Raw genomic sequence first — 21,399 nt, forward strand, 5'->3', positions numbered from 1 at the left:
GAACCACTCTACCAATGCCATTTTGATTGACGTACGAGTGCAAACCGTACGGTAGAGCATGTGCTTCCTCGCCTATGCGCTACTACGTTATGCTTTCATACTGATAACAATATCGCACTAGGCAAGCAAATAACCAATAGTGTACGGTACCTTGTGAAATCCCACAGTGGCTTTGTGTGACCGAATGGGATACAGTAGACCGGCTTTTCCGGTTAGTTCTTTTCATTCTACCAGAAAAACATGCCTTTGTTGTTACGATATCTGTACCCTGCTAAACTGTAACCAAAGATATTAAATGAGTTTTCAGTTTGCTCATCAATCAAAGTATTGCAATTAGGCCAACCTAATGGTCTGGTGCAGCACGTACAAGGCTAATGTTCAGTGACATGGTAGCTGAGCTTCCTGAAATAACGTTTGTGTGAGTTTTATGGACCGTTCATTTTCTACTTGTATAATCACACTTTCGAAATCAACTCCATGAAATATATAAATAATGAAAATCTTTTAGAAGGCAACGACGATGGTCGTGTTAAAGGCAACTTAGTTTAAATATATTGTGTATGCATGTTCTATGCAACTCAAAACATAACATGCTTTAATTTTAGCCCGTCATGGGTTCAAGCCCTAAATAGATCGTACCTCCATACGTTGGATTGACTATCCTGCTATGGTTGAACCAATAAGTCACCGAAAGCCAAGCCCACTAGTGGTACTAGCAAGTCTTGACCGACAGCAGTTGTTGCGCAAAAAATAAATAAATAAATTAAATATAGATTTAAACAAACGTACTAAAATAACAAATCAATAATAATAAATAAAAACAAATATGTTATCCGAACATGAGCTTATTTTACCAATGAACATATTTCATAAGTTTCTGAAAAATATTTGAAAGTTTCATATTGAAAATTTAATACAATACAAAAGTTTATACGAAATGTTTTGAACCAATCTTCATTTTTACAATAATCTTTGTTTAAAATTGGTATTTTCATTTAACTAGTTTAATGAAAGCTTTGTTAAATGAAAGTGTGTATTTAAGAATAATTTGATTTATTTTGTATCCAATTTTTAACTGTTTGATGTAAAAAGTGTATTAAAACGTTGGAGTTATTCAAAATGTATCCTCTGAACTCAACCATTTCGTGCAAAGTCAAAACACTACAACCAAATCGATTTTGGTCATCAATCATTCCTCCAGATTCGACGTGAGTAAATTTAATCTATAGCACGAAACTAAAAGTAAATGGAAGTCGTATATAGACTGGACACCGACGGACAAATAATAGAACGAGCGGATTCTTCCGAACCAGCAGAACACATTTCTCACCGGATTGCCGCAAGCAACCGGGATAGGCAACCGGGAAGAGTGCACTTTTCCACTCACCGCTACTTTATTGACATTCAACAGGTACCCCCTACGGATTGTTTGGAATATTTCACCACGAAAAAAGTAAATCAGCCGACGGGTAAACCAAAGCAGCCAAATAGAAACAGCATTAAGACGTTCATCATTATTGATTTGATGGTCAAACTTACTCACATCTTTCCCCGCTAGTGCCATGGTTATCATGAAACACTCAGAGAAAAAAAGAAGAAGAAAAATGGTTTTCTAACGTCAACAAGGAAAGACGTACAGTTTCTAAGCTATTGTTATAGTTTCTGAAGCTACGTAAATCATCACACAAATACATGCAAGAAGTTTCCATTTTCATAAACCTATAAAGGAACCGCTTTCGTGATAACCCTAAAGCAATGTCTAATGCTCAAGATCACAACGGAAGACATCCAAAACACCGGAAACCTCAAAGGCTAGATATTATCTGACAAAGGCCCTGCTCAACCAGGCAAATCACAAAAAGGAAGTCATTGCTTTCAAAATTGCTTTCCGACTAGAGCAAACACCATTTTACGAGCGACGTGCTTTGAACGACGCAGAAGCATCAGAGCCTCAAATTAGGACGGAATGCAAAGCTGGGACGAAAAATTATATCTTAGCTATTAGCTTAAAACGTCAACACCTGGATTTCACAAAGTTTTCGTCGTTTTGTAAAACGGTTGGGTTCGCAACTCAGTTTAAGTGGGATGAATCATACAAAAAAAAAGAAAGCTACACCAACCCCAGCTAGTGCTTGTCGAAATTTGACGTGCAAGAATTGTGAATGAAAACAGAGCCCGAACTGTTTGCTTTCATTTCAGAGTGCTCGAATTTCTCCCATTCTCCGTCTAGTTATCAACATCTTCAAGGTCTATTTTAAATCGAGTAAAAAAAGGATATGGCCCACGGTGGAATAAGCGTCCTACCTTCTCCGTTGATAAAGATAGGAAAAGTTTTAGCGTGGTTGGAAGTGAAAAGTGTCATCTTTCTTCGTTTAACGATAGCTTTATCTTTTAGTTCAACCCTCGGCTTTCTTTTAACTTCTGGAAAAGTGGATGTTAAATTTCTTGAAATCATTCCACGCATCGATTTTTCTGCGCATTTGTTAGATTTTGTACTAAAATGAACGTTTCTTAAAATGGCTTCAAAATTTGTCTATTAGTTGTATTAACTGTTTACAGTTAAAATACATTCATTCAAGTTTTTATTTTTCTATTAATTAATTTTATAATTAATTGATAATAGGTAGATATGTACACATGCGCTACGCGCTATGATACAGGTGCTGAGTAAGAAAACGGTCGCAAGCGAGCCATCGATGTTACTCCACGCGCGGAGTCAGGTTCCAACGGGAACTCCACTGGAAGCAGGTTCCCACGACCAGGTGTGGTGTCGTATGTTCAGACGGACCGAGGCAACATGATCATCATAAACGTGGACGACAACGTGACCGGCAAACCTGGCAGCACCGAAAACACCAGCCTAGCTAAATAGTACCGAATCCAGAAGTTAGCTTTAGTCTTAGTTTAGCAGTTCGCAAATAAAGATCCCCGGTAATATTTTTTAAAACTTACTCCGGGCTATCGTAAACATAATTAGGTGTTGCAATTCTACTACCTCAAATTACCATGTTTACATCACGAAAACAGCATCACATTAAAGTGAATAGAACACTGCAAAATTAAATGGATTGAATGTATTTACTTAATCGAGCAAACCTAACCATTTAGCAAAAGCCAATTGGTGCAATTGCAATTCATCGCAGTAATGGTATTATATGTCCTATTATTCTTAGAAAGTACATTAGTCAACCATTGTTCCATCTGAAAGCATTTTCCCGTAATCAAAGACTAAAGATCTTTGTACCTGCAATATATTTCTTCACCTTCCCATTATACACCCTATAGTCTACTGTAAGGGGGAAGAGATGGATTGGGCAAGAGAGTATGCCGGAGAGTACTATAAAACGTATAGCATCAAATGAAATATTCAGACTCTCTACATTACCCCGTATAATATCCTCATAAACAGTGCAAACATGCACACTGGCACACACACACACGAACACATGTGCACAAACACTTGCTAACAATCGGGGTGCAGCTTCCGGGCAAACCATACCATGACGACGGCGATTCTGGCATTTTCCATCCACCTTGACCATTTAACGTCATCCAACAAACATGCCGGAGCGTTAGTTAGTCAAGCAAGTCGCCCAGTAGTTGGTTAGTATGTGCAGTGTAGTGCACGGCTGAACACAAAGCATAGCGAAGAATGGCAAAGTCCCACCAACGACCTCGACCTGTTACCAGTATGTAGGAGGGCATGGTATTACCTTTTCACGACACGAATGTGGGAGGGCATGGGTAGCATTACCCTCATCTTAAAGTCATATCCAGTCATCTCCTCATCCTGCGAAGAGGGCATACGGAGAAAATACGGCTGCCCTTATCACGATCCCCCAGGGCCATTCTTCACGACTAACCTCAATATAATTCTTTTTACATCGAAGGTGTATTCGTGCCGTTCCTTACTTTCCACCTCCAAAATATCGTTTCCCTTGTCGGAATGCCCTTCACTTACCAACGAAAATCTTGGCAGTAGCTGCTCGCTAAGAAGTGTGAGCAATTCTGGGCAAACCATTATACAGGGCACGATGTTTTCTATTCCTCGTTCAAAGACGACAATAGTACGCAGAAGAAGAAAAAAACCTACGTCGTTTGTTAAGCTAAACATCGCGAACAATGCACACGATTACGGGCAATTTGTGTGAAAAGTAATACAAAAGGCACACGTAAACGCAAAACTCAAACTTGAAAGATTAACGTGTAAAGATCGATAGACAGATTATATTCAATAATAGGGTAATAGGGTATTCCAACATAGGGTAAGATGATATGAACCCGTTAAAGAATATGAAACAAGTTGAATAATAATTGATTTTAATAATTGTTTTTTATTCCAAAAACTCATTAGTAATAATTTGAAACTAAATGTAAACCCGGCAAATACCCATCAGATCCATTTTGGTTCAAAATCGATAGTATCAGTGCGGGCAATTATTTAAAAAAGAATCACCTTATTCCAAAAGCACTAAAAGCTAAAAAAGTATGTTGAAATTATTTTATTCATCTCCCATGAGAATGTCTGTTCAAGCTGCAATTGCAATGCCAATCTCGTTTTTCCCTTCGATTGTATTGGCTCTGTTTAGATTATCATTTGCCACTACTGTAGAGCATTGCTAACCGCTAGTGTAGATGGAAGAGATATTATCCAAGTTAGTTTTTTTCCGGATAAAATTTAAGTTTTAGAATTTCAGCAACGAATTACTTTAAACGTCTTTTGGCACGTATATTTTTCTCACTCAAATATGGTTTCAATCTTTAAACAAACATTCTTTTAAAGCTCTAATATTTTGACTCAAATAAATTATTTTACTATTTTTCAATAACAAACAGATCACAGACACGAAGAAGCTGCTTCGTGAGCGGTTTAATTAAACGTGAGCAGATAAGTAAATAAGGAAAATATTAACACGATTTTTTCTTTATTTGAAAATGCCAATTTTAGCTAATAGTTTTAGTGATACGAAAAAAACGAAATAAACAATGAACTAAACATAATTTCCAACTTTATATGAAAATATCAAATTTAATTTATTTCAAACCGACTCTTCAAATAGATTACGCATAAAATATCCTAATTCAAATCACCGTTTCAATCGCTTTTGCATTCAACAACGCAATTACGCTAACGGCAACAACACCATTTGCACCCATTTTGGCGATGCATATCTCAAATGTAATTATTTTGCTCATTTTATCCAGATAAAACTGCAAAATCAATTTTCAGCGGATCTCTAAAGTATCGATCAGGAGCGACTGTTTTGCATCGTCACCATCCACCACGGGATTTGCAGCAGGGCGGGGAAATTAAATGAAATAAATAGTGTATGTGGGTGATTGGAGTGGTGACCGACCGAAAGTTACTTTCAATGCTTCTAAACTGACACCCGTGTCCAACCCGTTGCCTCCTACATTAGGCGAGTGATGGTATGGTGGATTGCTGTTCCTCGAAAAAGCAATCAACATAACCATCGGGAAGTAACGAGTATTATGCAAAAAACACACACATTCTATCTCCAACTATGTGCAGATAGCACAGATGAAAATAGAGTGTAGAAACCATGAAATATTGGCTTCTGTGCGGTCAGCGTGTCACCAAATGTGTGCAACACACCCTTCTGTCAATGTCGCGGGCCGTATTCAAATGATACCAGATTACCACAGCCTCAGGGTACCCGGAGTATTAAACCAAGCGCTAGTGTACTTGTAAATCATCAATGGTGGAATAACACAATACTAATTTCTGTAGCCAAATTGAGTCTCGTTAGTTTAGCACCACAGTTAACGATACTCCCATGCGGTAAAATGTTTGATGCATCCTATGAAAATCACATACATGAAACGTATGTTAAAGGCAAACACGATTTATTGCAGAATAATGATTAACATTATAAAAGCTCGCTGAGTTGCAGTAATTCAAGAAAATGAAAAGAAATGAAAACTGTAACAAAATGAATGCTTAATTGTGTAAAATTCGTATAAAATATAAAATATTTTCATATATTCGTATACGTTATTTCTTAAATTATGCAAAGCTGGGTTTTAACTTTGTGCCGTTTTGGACAATTTTTAGAGCCACTCATCCGAATTTCGCTTTCAAATATTAATGAGAATGTTCTTTGGCCATGGTACGGCGAAAAATATAAAGCATGTGCCGTTTATCTTTAAGATGAAAAAATCGATGAAGGTATGTGATAACTAGTGTATTTGTATTTGAAAAGCACTCCTATGTTGGCTCGTCATAAATCAGAGCACCGATCTCCAACATACCCGCAACTGGAAGAGAATTGAATCGCGTGTAGCGTAACATGAGCGTGCACCGTTCATGTTTAAGTAAGCATGTGCCTTCTTGCCTTGTGGTTGAAAATTGCACTAGTGCAGCATCCGGTAACGTCTCACGCGATAAATCAATAGGTGGTCGGACTCGAAAACGTATTCAACGTGTCAAGGTCGTGGCAGTTCGAGTGCAGCTCATAATTAAAACAAGTGCTCAGGCTATAATCCTGAGTTCGTCAAGGTTTTCGAAGGGTATGGCAATGTTACATTACTGTTATAATTAAAAGCTACGAACACCTGAACCTGACAAAAAGCTCACAACACGAACTTTTTATTCAACTTATTAAAACTCTACACACAATGACGTCATATGACAATTTTTAGTATTAAATTTCGTACCAATAGGACTAAATTACTGAATTTTGAGAATAACTTCTGACGATATCACATCATAAAACAAGGACCGTTTCTGCGCAAACCAGTATGCAGTTGATGTCACATGCGATTTTCAGTCCCCATGATCAACTGTTGCTGTCCCACTTAACCAAATGGACTTTTATTGTTTGCCGATAAAAATCGATGCAATAAACAAGTAACAAGCATCTGTACAACCAGTGTTTCCAGGAGCCTCACCCATGTTTGCGGAAAGTAGCTCTGTCAAGCAAACTAAACCTTATAGAATGTGTACCCTAGCCCTTAACGTCTCTGATAGAGTTACTTTCTTTTCCGACGTCTTTTGCCTCCGCATCCCTTCCAGCAAACTGAATACTATGTGCGTTCAATAAGTTAGCTCTATATAGTCACCAATTTTCACCCAAGCAACACAAACCCATACAAACAGTCAAACAACATCGGTTTTTGGTATTTGTTTGCGAAAAAGGGTTTCTAGCAAACCGCCAACGTCAGTTGCCAACTCTGTCCACCACAGGCGAATGTCATAAAGTCATAAGAAAAGCCCCAAAAAGGGCAACTTTGAGCCAAGCCCTCACTACGATTCTATGTTCAACAACGAGGAGAGCAACTTTACACTCAAAACTACCAATTTTGTCGGTCACAATCAGCATAACGGATCAAGGGGAGTTGGAAATATGGTAATGTAAGCACCAGCTAGTCCCCTGGTTGGTGATTCCGTACAAAGTGGTTCCATTATTCATGGCGTAAATAAATTCGCTGCAATGGTCCCAGACGTGTCCCTGTGCGTCTGCATCAACGATGGGGAATGATTGTGGAGGACAAACAAACTGGGCATTTTTGTAAGTTTTGCTTTAGTGCTAAAGTTGAACAAATGGTAAGATTCCTCGATCCGCTGGTCGACGTCCGGGATTTGAAATATATGTGAGTACATTCCACATTCACTTTGATAGCAAGGATTTTTATTCACAGTTTAGTTGTGAGTTAAGCCGGTCTCGTAGTACAGTCGTCAACTCGTACGACTTAACAACATGCCCGTCATGGGTTCAATCCCCAAATAGACCGCGCCGCCATACGTAGGACTGACTATCCTGCTATGGGGGGGAATCAATCAGTCACTGAAAGCCAAGCCCACAAGTGGGTACAGGCAGGCCTTGACCGACATCGGTTGTTGAGCCAAAGAAGAAGAAGAAGTTGTGAACACTTGCAGGTTATTTTTGAACGGCAAAGCTAACCTCGCTCGACAAGTAAATGAAACGAAATATTATGTATGATGAACTTTGTTTGTTAAGCTTACCACTTTCGTTTAGTGTGGAAAATCTTAATTCGAATGTTACCATCATCGAGTTATCAGAAAACGTATAAGAGCACATAATGTCACCCTTCCTGTCAAAAAGTGACTTTCAAATTTAGTTAGAAAAAACAGGATATGAGACCACTTAATCTCTCTCTCTCTCTCTCTCTCTCTCTCTCTCTCTCTCTATCTATCTCTCTCTCTCTCTTGTTGACCTGCTTACGATAGAGCACGTCGATGTGACATGGCCCGGTCAACTATAAATCTACAGGATGCTCGGTCCCTGACTGCAGCCTCCCATCCATGTAGACATCCGATTTTCATCAGGTCTCGCTTCACCTGGTTCTGCCACCGAGTTTCCCTGCGCCTTGTGCCAAATTGGAGATCGCTGTCGAACACCTTCTTGGTGGGGTATGAGTCAGGCAACCTCATGACATCGGACATCGGCATCCTCATGACTACGGACTCGTGTCCGTAGAGGACCACCGGGCGGATCAATGTGCGATATACCTCACATCTCACTCTTAGTCTTCTGGGTCTCAGCAGTCGGTGAAGCCCATAGTATGTACGATACCTCACATCTCACTCTTAGTCTTCTGGGTCTCAGCAGTCGGTGAAGCCCATAGTATGTACGATTCCCCTGCAAAATGCGTCTCCGGATTACGCTGCTAATGTCGTTGTCCGAAGCAACGACCGTCCCGAGATATCAAAACACCGTTACTACCTCAAGATTGTCGCCGTCAACTAATACGCTTCTTCCCAGATGGACTGAGTCTCCGGTAAGCAGGTACTTCGTCTTCGTCGCCTTGATTCTCAATCCAATTTTTGCTGCTTCGCAATTGAGTCGGGTGTACGCCTCACACACCTTCGCCGTTGTCATGCCGATGAGGTCGATGTCATCCGCGAAATTGGAGAGACTGGTACCACATCCTAATCTACATACCCTTTTTAATTTGTATGCAGGGATTGACAGATATCTCCTGCAATGTCGCCGAGCAGAAGCGATAACATCGGCCTTCTATATACACACATCTTGGGATAAGCCCACCTGTATATTATACTCACTTTGACAGCTGCTCGAAAACTGCATACATCGTAAACAGCTGACGGGCTGAAATTTCAGCTTACGGCCTTAGAAGGCCGTAAAATTAAATTATTATATTTCTATCTATTATTGAATCACTGAATGGAATCTCTGAATTTAGGCGACGTGTAGAAGCTAAGCAAAAATGAGGATTTGGTTCATTCAAAACACTCAAAACACTGCAAGGTATTGGTATTCCTTCACATGTATGCGAATATACATGCTACGCTTGCTTTCTTCGGGTAGCTCTGATTGATTCGTTACAATACGTTTCTATAACCAAACCAGTTTTAGCAATCATGGGAATGATGAAGTTAAACAAGCCTTGGCGCAATGTTTCACCATAAGCTAAACAGTCATTAATATGCTTAACAAATTTTCAAAACTTAATCAACCAAGACTTCCAGTTTCACTTACCTTGAGTTGGACCGCTTGGATGAATCTTTCTTCCGGTCACCGGTTAGATTTTTCAACTCTTTCTGTCGCTTCTTTGTTTCGCGCCATATCCGATAGTAAAGGAAGCACATCACGGTAACTGGCACGTAAAACGCAGCGATCGCCGTACCGAACGTAATGTAGTGATTGGTCTCGATGAATTGAATATAACACTCTTTCTCGGGCACTGTCCGCTTGCCCTCGATGTACGGCCAGCTATAGATCCAGGGTGGCCACAGCAGTAAGCTTATGCCCCACGCTGCACCGATCATTATGGCCGCTCTTGTAGTCGTGCGCTTCGCTCGATAGGTCAGTGGCCGCGTCACGCTAAAGTAGCGATCGAAGCTGATGATCAGCAGATTTAGCACAGAAGCATTCGATGCCAGATAGTCTAGCGCTAGCCAGGTGTCACAGATATGTGGTCCCAGTGGCCAGTATCCCAGCAGTGTGGTGACCGAGAACAATGGCATCGAGATCAGCCCGATCGCAAAATCGGCAATGGCGAGTGAGAACAAAAAGTAGTTACTGATCGTTTGCAGCTGTTTGTCGATTTTAAACGAGATCATCACCATCACATTGCCAGCGACGGTGAGGATACTGAGTACGGTCGCGATGATGCCGAGGATGATGATCTGAGCTAGCGAATAGGTCGGTGGATCCTCCACCAGGACTTCCAGCGTCCCATTGGCGGTGGGCAGCGAGTCGGATGACGATGTGACGTTGAAGAATAGCTCTTCCACGGCCGTGACCGTCGTCGTTGCGGTCGATATCGATGTCTCCGTCGTGTAGCGTGACAGAAAGCTGTCAACCGTCGTTCGCTCGAACGGAAACCCACCCATCCTGCTGCCGTCGATGGTAGTGCTCCTGTATAAGCTATTTTTACTACGCTTCTCCGTCTGCTTTCGTGGTTGGTTCCTGCAGCCGGGATTGCTATGCTCCGCCGGCGTTTGACGGCGTTGAAGCCAGTGGAATGGCCTGTTATACTTGTTCCTTCTAAAAGGTTCGTGGGTGCGCGTTGCGGTGGTGTTGGCCTGCGGAAGAACAGACAAAAGCAACAAAAAAACAGAAAAGTTTTAAATCATGGCCATCATGGAACTGAGGTGCCACAGGAAGTGTAGCGTTACGAAAAATGTATGGAAAACTTTTTATTTTTTTCAGCTGCCCACCTTCTCGTTGTTAGACAACTTTATATTTGCAAACTCATGACGCAAACTCAGCCGTGTGTACAGACCATCCCCCGTGATAATGCTGCCAGGACCCATGAAACACAGTCCCCCGTCGAAGAACATATCACGTAAGCAGCAAAGCAAACGTTCGGTAGTCGCGATAAAACCAAACGCTGTCAACTATGACAGTTCCGTCCCCGTTGGGTGTGAATGTGAATGAAAGATGCTATCCCGAGTTTTCACCAAAAGTAGGCTCCTTGCCATTGGTACGGCGGTTGTTTCAACGCAAAAGCTTTCAGAGCACTTTTATATGGTAATGTGCACTTGTATCTAACTAGTGCCTCGGAAATGTCACATCACATTCCGATCCATTAGCAGCGGAAGAATAGCCACGAACGATAAACAAATGATAACAAAAGTAAACAAAGGATTTAAAAACAAAAAAGTATTCCAAAATCGATTGGATGTATTTTCTCAATTTTTGGGCAATGTTGAGATATCAATCATGCGTATATTTGATAGGATTTCTACACGTGCCAAACTCTTCGTTGATAAAATATTTGAAACAAGAAAGGAACTTATTACTGATAAACATGGTATACAAGATATAAATTTGCAAAAAAAAATGTAACTATACTAGCATATGAGAACAGAGTCATTTTAAAAATAAATATTGCAAATACATTATCAGGCTCAATCTGATAATCTTATTCTTACAGGCGCAACAATCTAAGCAGTCATAACGTATCCACCCTATAATTATTACTGCCAACTATTTCTAAGTCCTTACTACGTTCCTCAAATGTTATAACTTAATTAGTGTTGCTTTAGGCTTATAGACAATCTTTTCTTTTTTAAATCATGATTTCAACATACCTCCTTGTATATGTGGCCAGCGATCGTTCGAAATCAGAACATTAATTTCCTCGAAAACTATCTCATCATTATCTCCAATAGTGCTAAGTTACATCCATCATCTCGTACTGACCAATACAAGTTTGTTTCAACTTCCTAACATCTACATTGTCCCGGGAACACCATAATGGAAAAATACTTGTTCATGGCCCAATCTGAAAATATTCTTCCATGGGCTAGGCTGCACGTCTGTGGCAAGTAACTAGTAGTTGTAGTGAACAGTGTACATTCTCATCCTGTAGTATCCCGGAAATGGAGACATGGAGCCATGAAAGAAAGGCAAAACGAATCAAGCGAACGTCCGGCTAGCGAAGGAATGGCTTGATTGTGAAGGAATGTTTCGATCAAACTGTACCGTGGCGCGCGTACGACACTCGGGATTACGTTATGTTACGTTCTCTTTTCTGATGTGATTCCAGAGAAGAAAAAAAGGTAGAAGCAAATATTTCGCGCATCCGTAAACCCGTCCAGTGCTAGGAACGCAGAAAACGACAGAGAAAAAAATCCTCAACAAAAAAGGTAATACGCCAAAGAAAACTGAAAGCCAACCATCGCAAAGCGCAGGCAATATCAGGTCGGAAAGCAGCCACGTGGAACGTGAGCGGAATTCGATCGAACGGAAATGAAATTTAGGATCTCTGACACTCTTTCCTTTGTCGCTCGCACTGTACTGTACACCGTGCGTGCCTAAGCTTTCATCGCGCAAAGGTTTCATTCAGTAACCCACACGCATTGAAAATTCTACTAGTAAGACGATACGCATTCAAGAAATTTCTGTTTGTACATATTACAAAAAAACAACAACAAAAAATAAAATGCAGCTGATAAAATTTTGATTTCTTTTAATTTAAAATTGTTATACGATTTTACTTGAAGTTAAATTGTTTGTAAGTTCTTAAAGCCGAATGAAAAAAAAATTAATTGTCAGAAATTAAAAGATTACCCTGGTTGAAAAAAAGATTATCGTGATTTTCGATAATCTTTTTATGATTATGATTTTCGTTTTACCCAGATTATGCAACGAAAAAGAATGTGTGTGATAAGTAAAATGTACTTACTCCTTCCCGCATACAATGCAAGGAAAATTCTAGATTGTACCCTTCATAACGATTTAACGGGTGCCAAATCTTACTAAATTATCTTTATGTTCACTACCACATGCATTAAACAATAACGAAAGGCATACGCTTGCTTCGTTTGGCTGTATCCTTTGTATAAGAGAAAGGATGTGATAGATGTCCCGTGTAAAATTAAAATCAAACCACAGCCATCCCATGAATCACGATTGATTTGGTTTTGATGCAAAACTTAATTTGCTTAAAAGTTTTAATTTGCTCACCAAGCCATGGTGTTTTATCATAAAAAATAAACAGAAATAGAACAATTGAAATCACTTCCGCTTAGTAAGTTACAACACTAATATAATTGGTCTTAGCTGCGTATATAATTACGCGAAAAAAGAAGAAGAAAATATTGCAAAAGAATTTAATTTTGAGTGGAAATGCCTAAATTTCATTCCAAATCACAAAATGCAAAAATGAAAAGGAAAATGGATAAACAATTTGAAATACCTTAATAAAAATTGTGAACAAATATATATGAAACAATACATTAATATTTACACAAAAAATACAACATAAGTATTAATTAGTGGAAAAAACCTTCAATTCGTATGTGATGTCCGTAGGATTCTCTTTAATCTGAAAACACACAAAAACTACTAAACTGCAGTCATTGAATTTGCTGTGGAAACTCAATCTCAAATCAAATTCATATGTGTAAATCTAAAATCAACAAGCTCAACATACGCAAACATATTTGCTAACTGCTTTTTCTCGTACACGACTACGGAAATTCGAATGCAAACGAAATCGCATGAATTTCGAATTTATGTGCAAAACAGGCAAACAGCACACACACATTCACAGGCACACACACGTATTCGTGCATCCATACGTCGTGTGTGTACGGAGCACGATAATTGAAGTTTTATTTGCTCTCCCAATAACTACCGCCACTACCAATACATGAATGCTTCCCGTGCTACTCATGTATGGTCTACAAAACCCGTAGCTGCTTCACCACAGTTGTATTCACTTGTCCTTATCCGTGACTCCCTTGGACACAAGTCATGTAACGTCCGGAAATTACGTTTATAATTTTTGCACTGGTAGCAACTGGATGCGACAACTTCGGGCAAACCATTTTGTGGGAAAACTGAACCCTATAATACCAAGGGAAAGTGCATGAGAGCAAATTTATAACTGCAAGACCGGCATGGATGGTGGTTTGCGATTGACTGGAGATATTTTATCTAAGGATTTTGAAAATGGAACCATGTTAGAAGCTGGTTTTGTTAGGTTTCCTAAGGCTTATGTATAGGCTTTTGCTTGCTTTTGTTTTTGCTTTTGCTTGCTAACGAAAAACTACACGTCAAAAACAGCATACAACATACATTTCTCAAAACAACCTACGTTCTATCGGTCTGTGTTGTTTTAGCTTGTACATTAAAATAAAAGTAAAATCCAATCGAATCCAGCTATCATGCTACATAAGAAGAGCAAGAGTTTTCACTTTTACTTGAGTAACATTATTTCCTATTATATAAAAAAATATAATACATTACTTTTGATCTCACCAAACACTTAAACGATCATTCCAATGTGAAACATTTTTACTTTTATCGAAAATATTGTATACACTAATAAAGACCGATTCAGAATATGTTTATTGGTATTTTTCTTTTAAATCTATAAGTACATTTGTTTTGGGAGATTTAGCGTAACACTCGCTTTTCACCGCTGTGAAGGATTTTGCCAGGAAGCAGTTTGATTTTATTTTAGCAAGACAGTAAGACAGGGCCGGTCTGGTGGTACAGTCGTTAACTCGGACAACTTAACAACATGCTCGTAATGGGTTCAAGCCCCGAATAGACCGTGCCCCCATACGTGTAGGACTGATTGTCCTGCGACGGTAACAAAAAGTCACTGAAATCCAAGCCCACTTTCACTAGTGGGTACAGGCAGGCGTTGACCGGCAGCAGTTGTTGTGCCAAAAGGAAAAGAAGAAGAAGACAATATTAGGCCTAGGGCGCTTTGGTTACGTTAAATTAACTTAACTTAAAATTAAACCAACTAACTAACTAACTACTTTAACACTATTAGAGCAAGAGCAGGAGAAAAAAAGAAGATGAAATTCAAAAGGTAAAAAAAGACAGAAATAATATAAAAAATTGTAAGAATTAAAAAAATGCCCATAGAAGGTGGGAACCTGATGTTGCGCATTTTTCTTTAAGGCGTTCAGTTATAACATATCCAATTTCATCTATTGGATGTGCACTGTTTTTTATTCATATAATTCCTCTAACCAGGTCCAGTGAGGGGCATTCGCAATTATCTCAAAAATCGGTTCAACACTATTTGAAGACTAATAAGGTCAATGGACCCCCCCTCTGTAAGAACTGTTGTTTTCCACAGTACCTGCTTCTGCTTCTTTGATTCAACAACAACCGTTATCGGTCAAGGCCTGCATGTACCACTAGTGAGCTTGGCGACTATCAGTGATTTATTGGATTACCCTTAGCAGGATAATCAAGTCCTGCAATGGGGTCACAGTCCATTCGGGGCTTGAACCCATGGCAGGCTTGTTGTTAGGTAGAACGAGTTTGACGACTGGACCACGAGAGCAGTACTACCGCCAGCAGTACACGTTGCAAATAATAAGCCTCATAACGCTAAACCTATGCAATGCGAAACAAATCACCCAGATCGCTGTAAAGTACCGCATTGGAAATTAAAAGTTCCAATCAGCGAAAACGAAGAATAATCCAGGAATTGATTTTAAGCACGTTTTCCTATTTGAAATAATCCTTCTCAGAAACCGGGAAGCGTCATACTATGGCGGCAAACATCACTTTCAACACGCTTGCATTGCACCTTCTGCTCAAGATAGTTTGATGCTTTAACTTCCTTCCCACTCCCAACGGCTGACGTTATCGCTGTCGAGCAGCTGGCGTGTCATGCGGGCAACAAGAAAACGTGTCAAGTTGACTGGGGCATACGACACGCCGTGCAGAATCACCACAATTTTCGACGTTATAAACCAGGGCCACAACCAGCAACGCAGTGTCAAGGCACGAACACGGGGTAGAGCTTATGATGCTGCAGTTATGAAGGAAAGGAAAGAGGCGTTCCCTTATCCACTATTCATTTTGCCCACCTTCCTTTTCCTCATACCGGTGAGGAAGGTGTTCGTTTTCAGTTCATTCATTTCCGTCGCTAGGGAAGCGAGAAAATTATGATCATCAGTTTCGTTGTGGCTGTCCACGGGAATGAAACTAGTCACATAGCAACACGACGGTGACTGTGAGAAGAGTATAAAAAAACCCGAAAAATGTTAAATCCCACTACACAGCAAGGAGAAGAACGCGAATGTAGGACTAGATTTCGTTTACTTATCTTAAGTCATTCAACACAGATCCCTTATACCTGCGTATGTGGTGCGAAATATTAAAAAACAAATCGTAACGAACGTTCTAAGCACAGCAAAAATATATTAAATGAGTATTGCATAACACCCATTCCTTCGTTCACTCATCTGGGACACGAAAACCACCGAAACCTTAATATAATCGCAATAACTTGCTGCTCGTTTGTAGCCGGTTCATTTGATTCATATTTCAACTTGTGTTCTGATTGCTCATTTTTCATGTCTCGTTGGCTGTCTACCCTGTGTTTATCGCATTCAAATGTTGACGCGCTTTAACTAAAGGCTTGTAAAATAAAACTTATGTTCACGAACGAAAAAAAACAAAACTACTACGTAAGCCACTACGCCATATAACCTGAAGACGTTTCAAAAACGAGACTTTGTGATGGAATGAAAATTGTTTGAGGGCAAAAAAAACCTAGACAGCTGGTGAAGCTCGTGCCTAGGGAGTAGTTAATTTTTTCTCCATCGTCTTGTTTGCGGACGCAAGATTCTCTCTTCGTGAAACGTTCCGTACTTCCGTCCATCACCGAAGACAAGTGAAATATGATTTGATGCTGCACAGCGACCTGATAGTATTCATCACCATCACTGCGTCCATTTTGTCGGGCGGTGTAGTATGTTGAAAAAGTCTTCAGCAGTCTGATGCTCCAGGTTTCCGGCAGATGCTCCTATTTGCTTCAGTCTCGGCTCACGGCAAACGGACGGTGATGAACGAGCCCGAAACTGAAGGTCAGAAAAGGGGATGTACATTAGAGTAAAACGAAAAAACAACAAGATAAAACAAGACAAGTGATTTCAACTAGTTTTTCTATTTGGTGTGTGTTTATAGTGGAAACGTAGATTCCGGGCAAAAAAACAGTCTACGGTCCCGAACAACGGAATGAATATATTAAATTTCCCACAGCTCAAGCCCGTGGGAAAATAGCACTCGTACATGATTGCACGGGAGCAGAAGGGAGCAATAATGGCAAGGTTTCCTTTCAAAAGCAAACAACACATCCTAAGGAAACTTTAGAGCGGAAACAGAGGATGGAAGGAAGCGGCCGTATTGCACAATTAATGGCTCAACAATAAAAGCAAACACAAATAAGCCAACGAATGCATGTGAAGCCTCGGCAAGCTGCGCCAGCAAACACAAAACTAACGCTTCGCTGTCATGTCAAACTGTGCTGGAACATTCTGCCCCAGATGCATAAATTCAACTCCTAGCGGCAAACCAGCACCTTGTGTTTGCACGAAGTCACAGCATTGTATCCTCCATGTATTGGTGTCGTCCCTTGTGCTGACAGCATTAAAGTAAAAATGCTACATTTTTGTTACAGGAACAACAATCATTGATAAATAAAAACGTGAAATTACATAACATCCCGTAAAACATTATCGACATATTTATGTGTGAAATGTTAGTATTATAGCATCAATTAAATATGTTTGTTATGAAGAATAGTGTTCATATTTTCATTTCAAAAATGATGCAAGAATAATATTATACTTTCTTACAATCTCATTTCAAATTAATTTATATTTGAAATCTATTCAGTTGTGGTAAAACATAAAGAAGGTACATGACCGATTTTCATTTCAGTGTCATTGTCATTGCAAATATACCATTACATCGGTTCAGGAGATTTCTTACCGTGATATTTCGTTGATGTTTGTTGCCCTTGGCATTGTGGACCTTATTATTATTTTTAAATGGTATTAATGGAGGAATTATTGGTTCGTTTGTCCTGATTTGGTTCGTTTCTATTATTATTATTTTTTCATAATTATAGCAAATGACCTAAGGTGTGCCTATTAAATGAATTTAAATGACTGGACTTAATACTATGTTCACGATACACTCAATATTTATAAGTCATAAGCCTGATATGCCTACAATTATAATTAATTATCACATAGATAATAACCAAGTGTTTAAGTGAGGCTGCAGATGGTGTAACTAAGAAAAAGGGGGAAACAAATGTTTTGTAACATATACAATTTAAACCGACCGCAAAGGGAGTAATTAATGGTTTTGTGTTTTTTTTAATTTTAATTTTTGAATAGATATAATATAATTACAGGATTATTGGTTATTTGATTACAGTCGGCAAGTCATCCGACCAATATCAACTTTTCCATGAGTTCAAATATTATACAATATGAACTAAGTTTGACTCTCTACATCGTTTCCCTGTAAGCAGAAACGACTTTCCATACATGGGTCAATAAGCAAAATAAGTAATCGGTGTAATCAAATTATTCAAGAAACTATGTAGCATCAGGAAACGACAAATATTTGCATTTGAAAGTTGTCTTTATATAACATTTATGTTTAGTCCTGTGCAGAAGTATTAACCATTACTAACACAAACAATAGTCTATCAAGTTTACACTAAACGCCCGCTTAATTTGATCTCCATCACAACGAACAATAAACCACCGTACTGAAAAACGCCGTGAGGGAATGGGGCAGAATGGTGAATCATTAATTACAGCGATGAAAGTTTTCTTATTAAATCTACGACCAACTGTGCACAAAACCGGCCCGAAGCGTGCTGTTGTAAGTGACCAGCTCCGATTTCCGAGAAGAAAAGCTCCGAACTCTTCGCAGCGGTCGTTTATCCCGGCTCAATATCAATTCCACTTGTCCGAACATTGTCCGAGCACGAGTTGAACAACAATTTGAATTAATGTGAGCCTTTTGTGAATCACCCATCGCCGACATTGTGCGTATGGGTATGTCTGACATCAAAGCAAAACCACAGTTTGTTTCTTTCTTTTTTTGCCTCGTACCGCCCCAGGTTCAGCCAAATTTGATTTCATTTCGTAAATCTTCGTATCTTACTGCACCAATTTGACCACCATCGTCTTCAACATCAAACTCTTCTCCCATCGTCCCTTCGAATGAACTTTCTCTTTCTGCCGTAAATTTTCCCGCCAACAGCTAGCCAATAAGTGCCTTTTTCTAGCCATCGGTCAATCGGATCGGACACGAGTTCGGTTAATGCTAACTGTAGGTAGAGCATGTCCAGTCGAAAGGAAGAGCAAAGGGGAAAAACTTTTCTTAACGGTACACCCGTCGGCCACTTGTCATTTATCCGGGAGGGAGCCTGAATCAAGAGCAAAGGATAAAGTTTTTCCTGTGTAATTTTGACCCACACACAAATGATAGCCAGCGGCCTACGCATCAAAGTCTGTCTCCCACAGTTACCCTTCGACCTACACACAACGCAAAGTAAAGAAAGGAACGCTCCTGACATAAAGGCATTATTTTTCTAAACCATCCAAGACAGCGATCAACTTCCACCGGCTCAGCAGCACACACAATCATTCCACTCTGTCCGTCAAATCTGGGACAAGTGCCAGACGCAGGATTACGAGGTTAGGAACATTTCCAGGTATGATGGTACAAATAAAAAAAAAACTCGTACTTTTTCCACGAGAGACCATTTGGAAGTATTCAAAACACTCTTGCTAGACGACATTCGTCATAATATCCCAATATCACACGCGGAAATCGTCATTTTGTTTACGAAATTCAATTATAACTTTTTCTTGCACTGAAGCACAGTGGTAAAGAAAACAGTAACATAAGACATGTTTATGCAACCATTCGTACTGCAATTTTCAGAAAAACAAAATGAAATACACTTTACAGTTTTAAAATGCCATCAATCTGCAACAACTAATATACATTTAAATATGATAAAATGTTTAAAAAGACTCAAATATATAAGGTATTTTAAAATATAAGTTGATGAGACTCCTAAAACAGCTGAATTTTTATCAATATGTGTCGAGCTTAATTTCTTGGTCTTCCGCGAAGCCATCATCGGCATCATCGGCAGGACAACAGCGAAGGTGTGTGGGAAGCAGTGTATTAGTTGACGGCTATCACCTCGAGGTAGTAAAGGAGGTCTGCTATCTTGGGATGAGAATCATGCATACTATGGGCCTCACCGACTGCTGAGACCCAGAAGACTTAGAGCACGCACGAAATGTAAGATATATTGAAATGTAAGACATTGATCCACCCGGTGGTCCTCTACGGACACGAGTCCTGGACCATTCGAGCGGAGGATGCAAACGCTCTGGGCGTGTTTGAGCGACGCATCCTCCGGACCATTTTTGGCGGTGTGTTCGACCATGAATTTTAGAGGATAACGATGAACGGCGAACCGAGCATCCAGGCCGTGGCGAAGGTTGGCAGGATACGATGGTTGAGGCATGTTATGAGGATGAGGAACTCATGCCCCAACAAAAAGTTGTTCAACGATCACGACAACGAGTTCGTCATGAGGCGCAGGGGAGCACAGCGAGCTGGATGGCTGAATCAAATGAAGTAAGGCCTGTCGGAGATCGGGTGTCTATATGGAAGCGAGGCTGCTGCCAGAGACCTCGCATCCTGGAGAATGATTGTTGACCGGGCCATGTCACGTCAACATGCTCTTTCAAGCAGACCAACAAGACAGAGATATTTCCATAATGCTTTTGATTCAATGATAGAATATCGATTCCTCATTTCAATTCAAGCAAAGCTAAATAATAGTTTATTGAATGTGTAAAACTATTCTACTGCTAAAAGAAAACCCCTCAACTAAAGTAACCGCTATACAGTGCATTTCATATTAAAAGGTCGAGACATTTTGTTGTTTTTGTTTTTAACTAAAATTGATCATTTTTCTCATTTTATTCTTCTAATTTCTAATTTTATAATTGTACTAAAATTGATCATCTTTCTCATTTTATTCATCTAATTAATGATTTAAATTAGAAACATTTTGAGACGCACACTACAATAATATTTATCAAAAGAAGCAACTAGCATCGAATCATCGGTCTATAACAAATACATAGAGTGTTTAGTTGTTTCCGTAAGGTTGACATTATACAGTACGGTGCACTAACGGAGTTTTCAATTGTCCGATAGTGCACTTTAATTGGCTCTAAGAATAGCGCTATTCCACGGGTCGATAAACGGTGTTCAATAAATTATTGCTGAAGGCTAAGCGTGTTGTGCACCCTAAGTTTTTAGTTGCACAAAGAAGATCACAGGTAGTGATGGGCGTTTCGGAGCGCACAAACGGCTCTGGAACCGGCTTCGGACTAACGGCTCCGGAGCCGGCTCCGACTTTTTCCCGGAGCCGGCTCCGCTCCGACGGCTCCGGAGCCGGCTCCGATCCGACGGCTCCGGAGCCGGCTCCGCTCCGACGGCTCCGGAGCCGGCTCCGCACCAACGGCTCCGGAGCCGGCTCCGCACCAACGGCTCCGGAGCCGGCTCCGGACTAACGGCTCTGCACTCCGTTCCAACGGCTGCGGAGCCAGCTTCAGACCCACCG

General features: G+C 40.0%; 1 protein-coding gene across 4 annotated transcripts in view; it reads right to left on the bottom strand.

Annotated features, from left to right (window-relative positions):
* The window catches only part of LOC120959176 (muscarinic acetylcholine receptor DM1), a 77,895-nt gene that overhangs the window by 19,397 nt on the left and 37,099 nt on the right, over positions 1–21,399 (bottom strand). For all 4 annotated transcript variants that reach the window (XM_040382378.2, XM_040382377.2, XM_040382380.2 and 1 more), the window contains exon 3: positions 9,486–10,534. In XM_040382378.2, coding sequence (XP_040238312.1) covers positions 9,486–10,342 — 857 coding nt within the window. In that variant the 5' untranslated portion in view covers positions 10,343–10,534. The remainder of the gene's footprint in view (positions 1–9,485; positions 10,535–21,399) is intronic.

Source organism: Anopheles coluzzii, chromosome 3 (assembly GCF_943734685.1).
Source record: "Anopheles coluzzii chromosome 3, AcolN3, whole genome shotgun sequence".
In the NCBI taxonomy this organism is placed as follows: Eukaryota; Metazoa; Arthropoda; class Insecta; order Diptera; family Culicidae; genus Anopheles; species Anopheles coluzzii.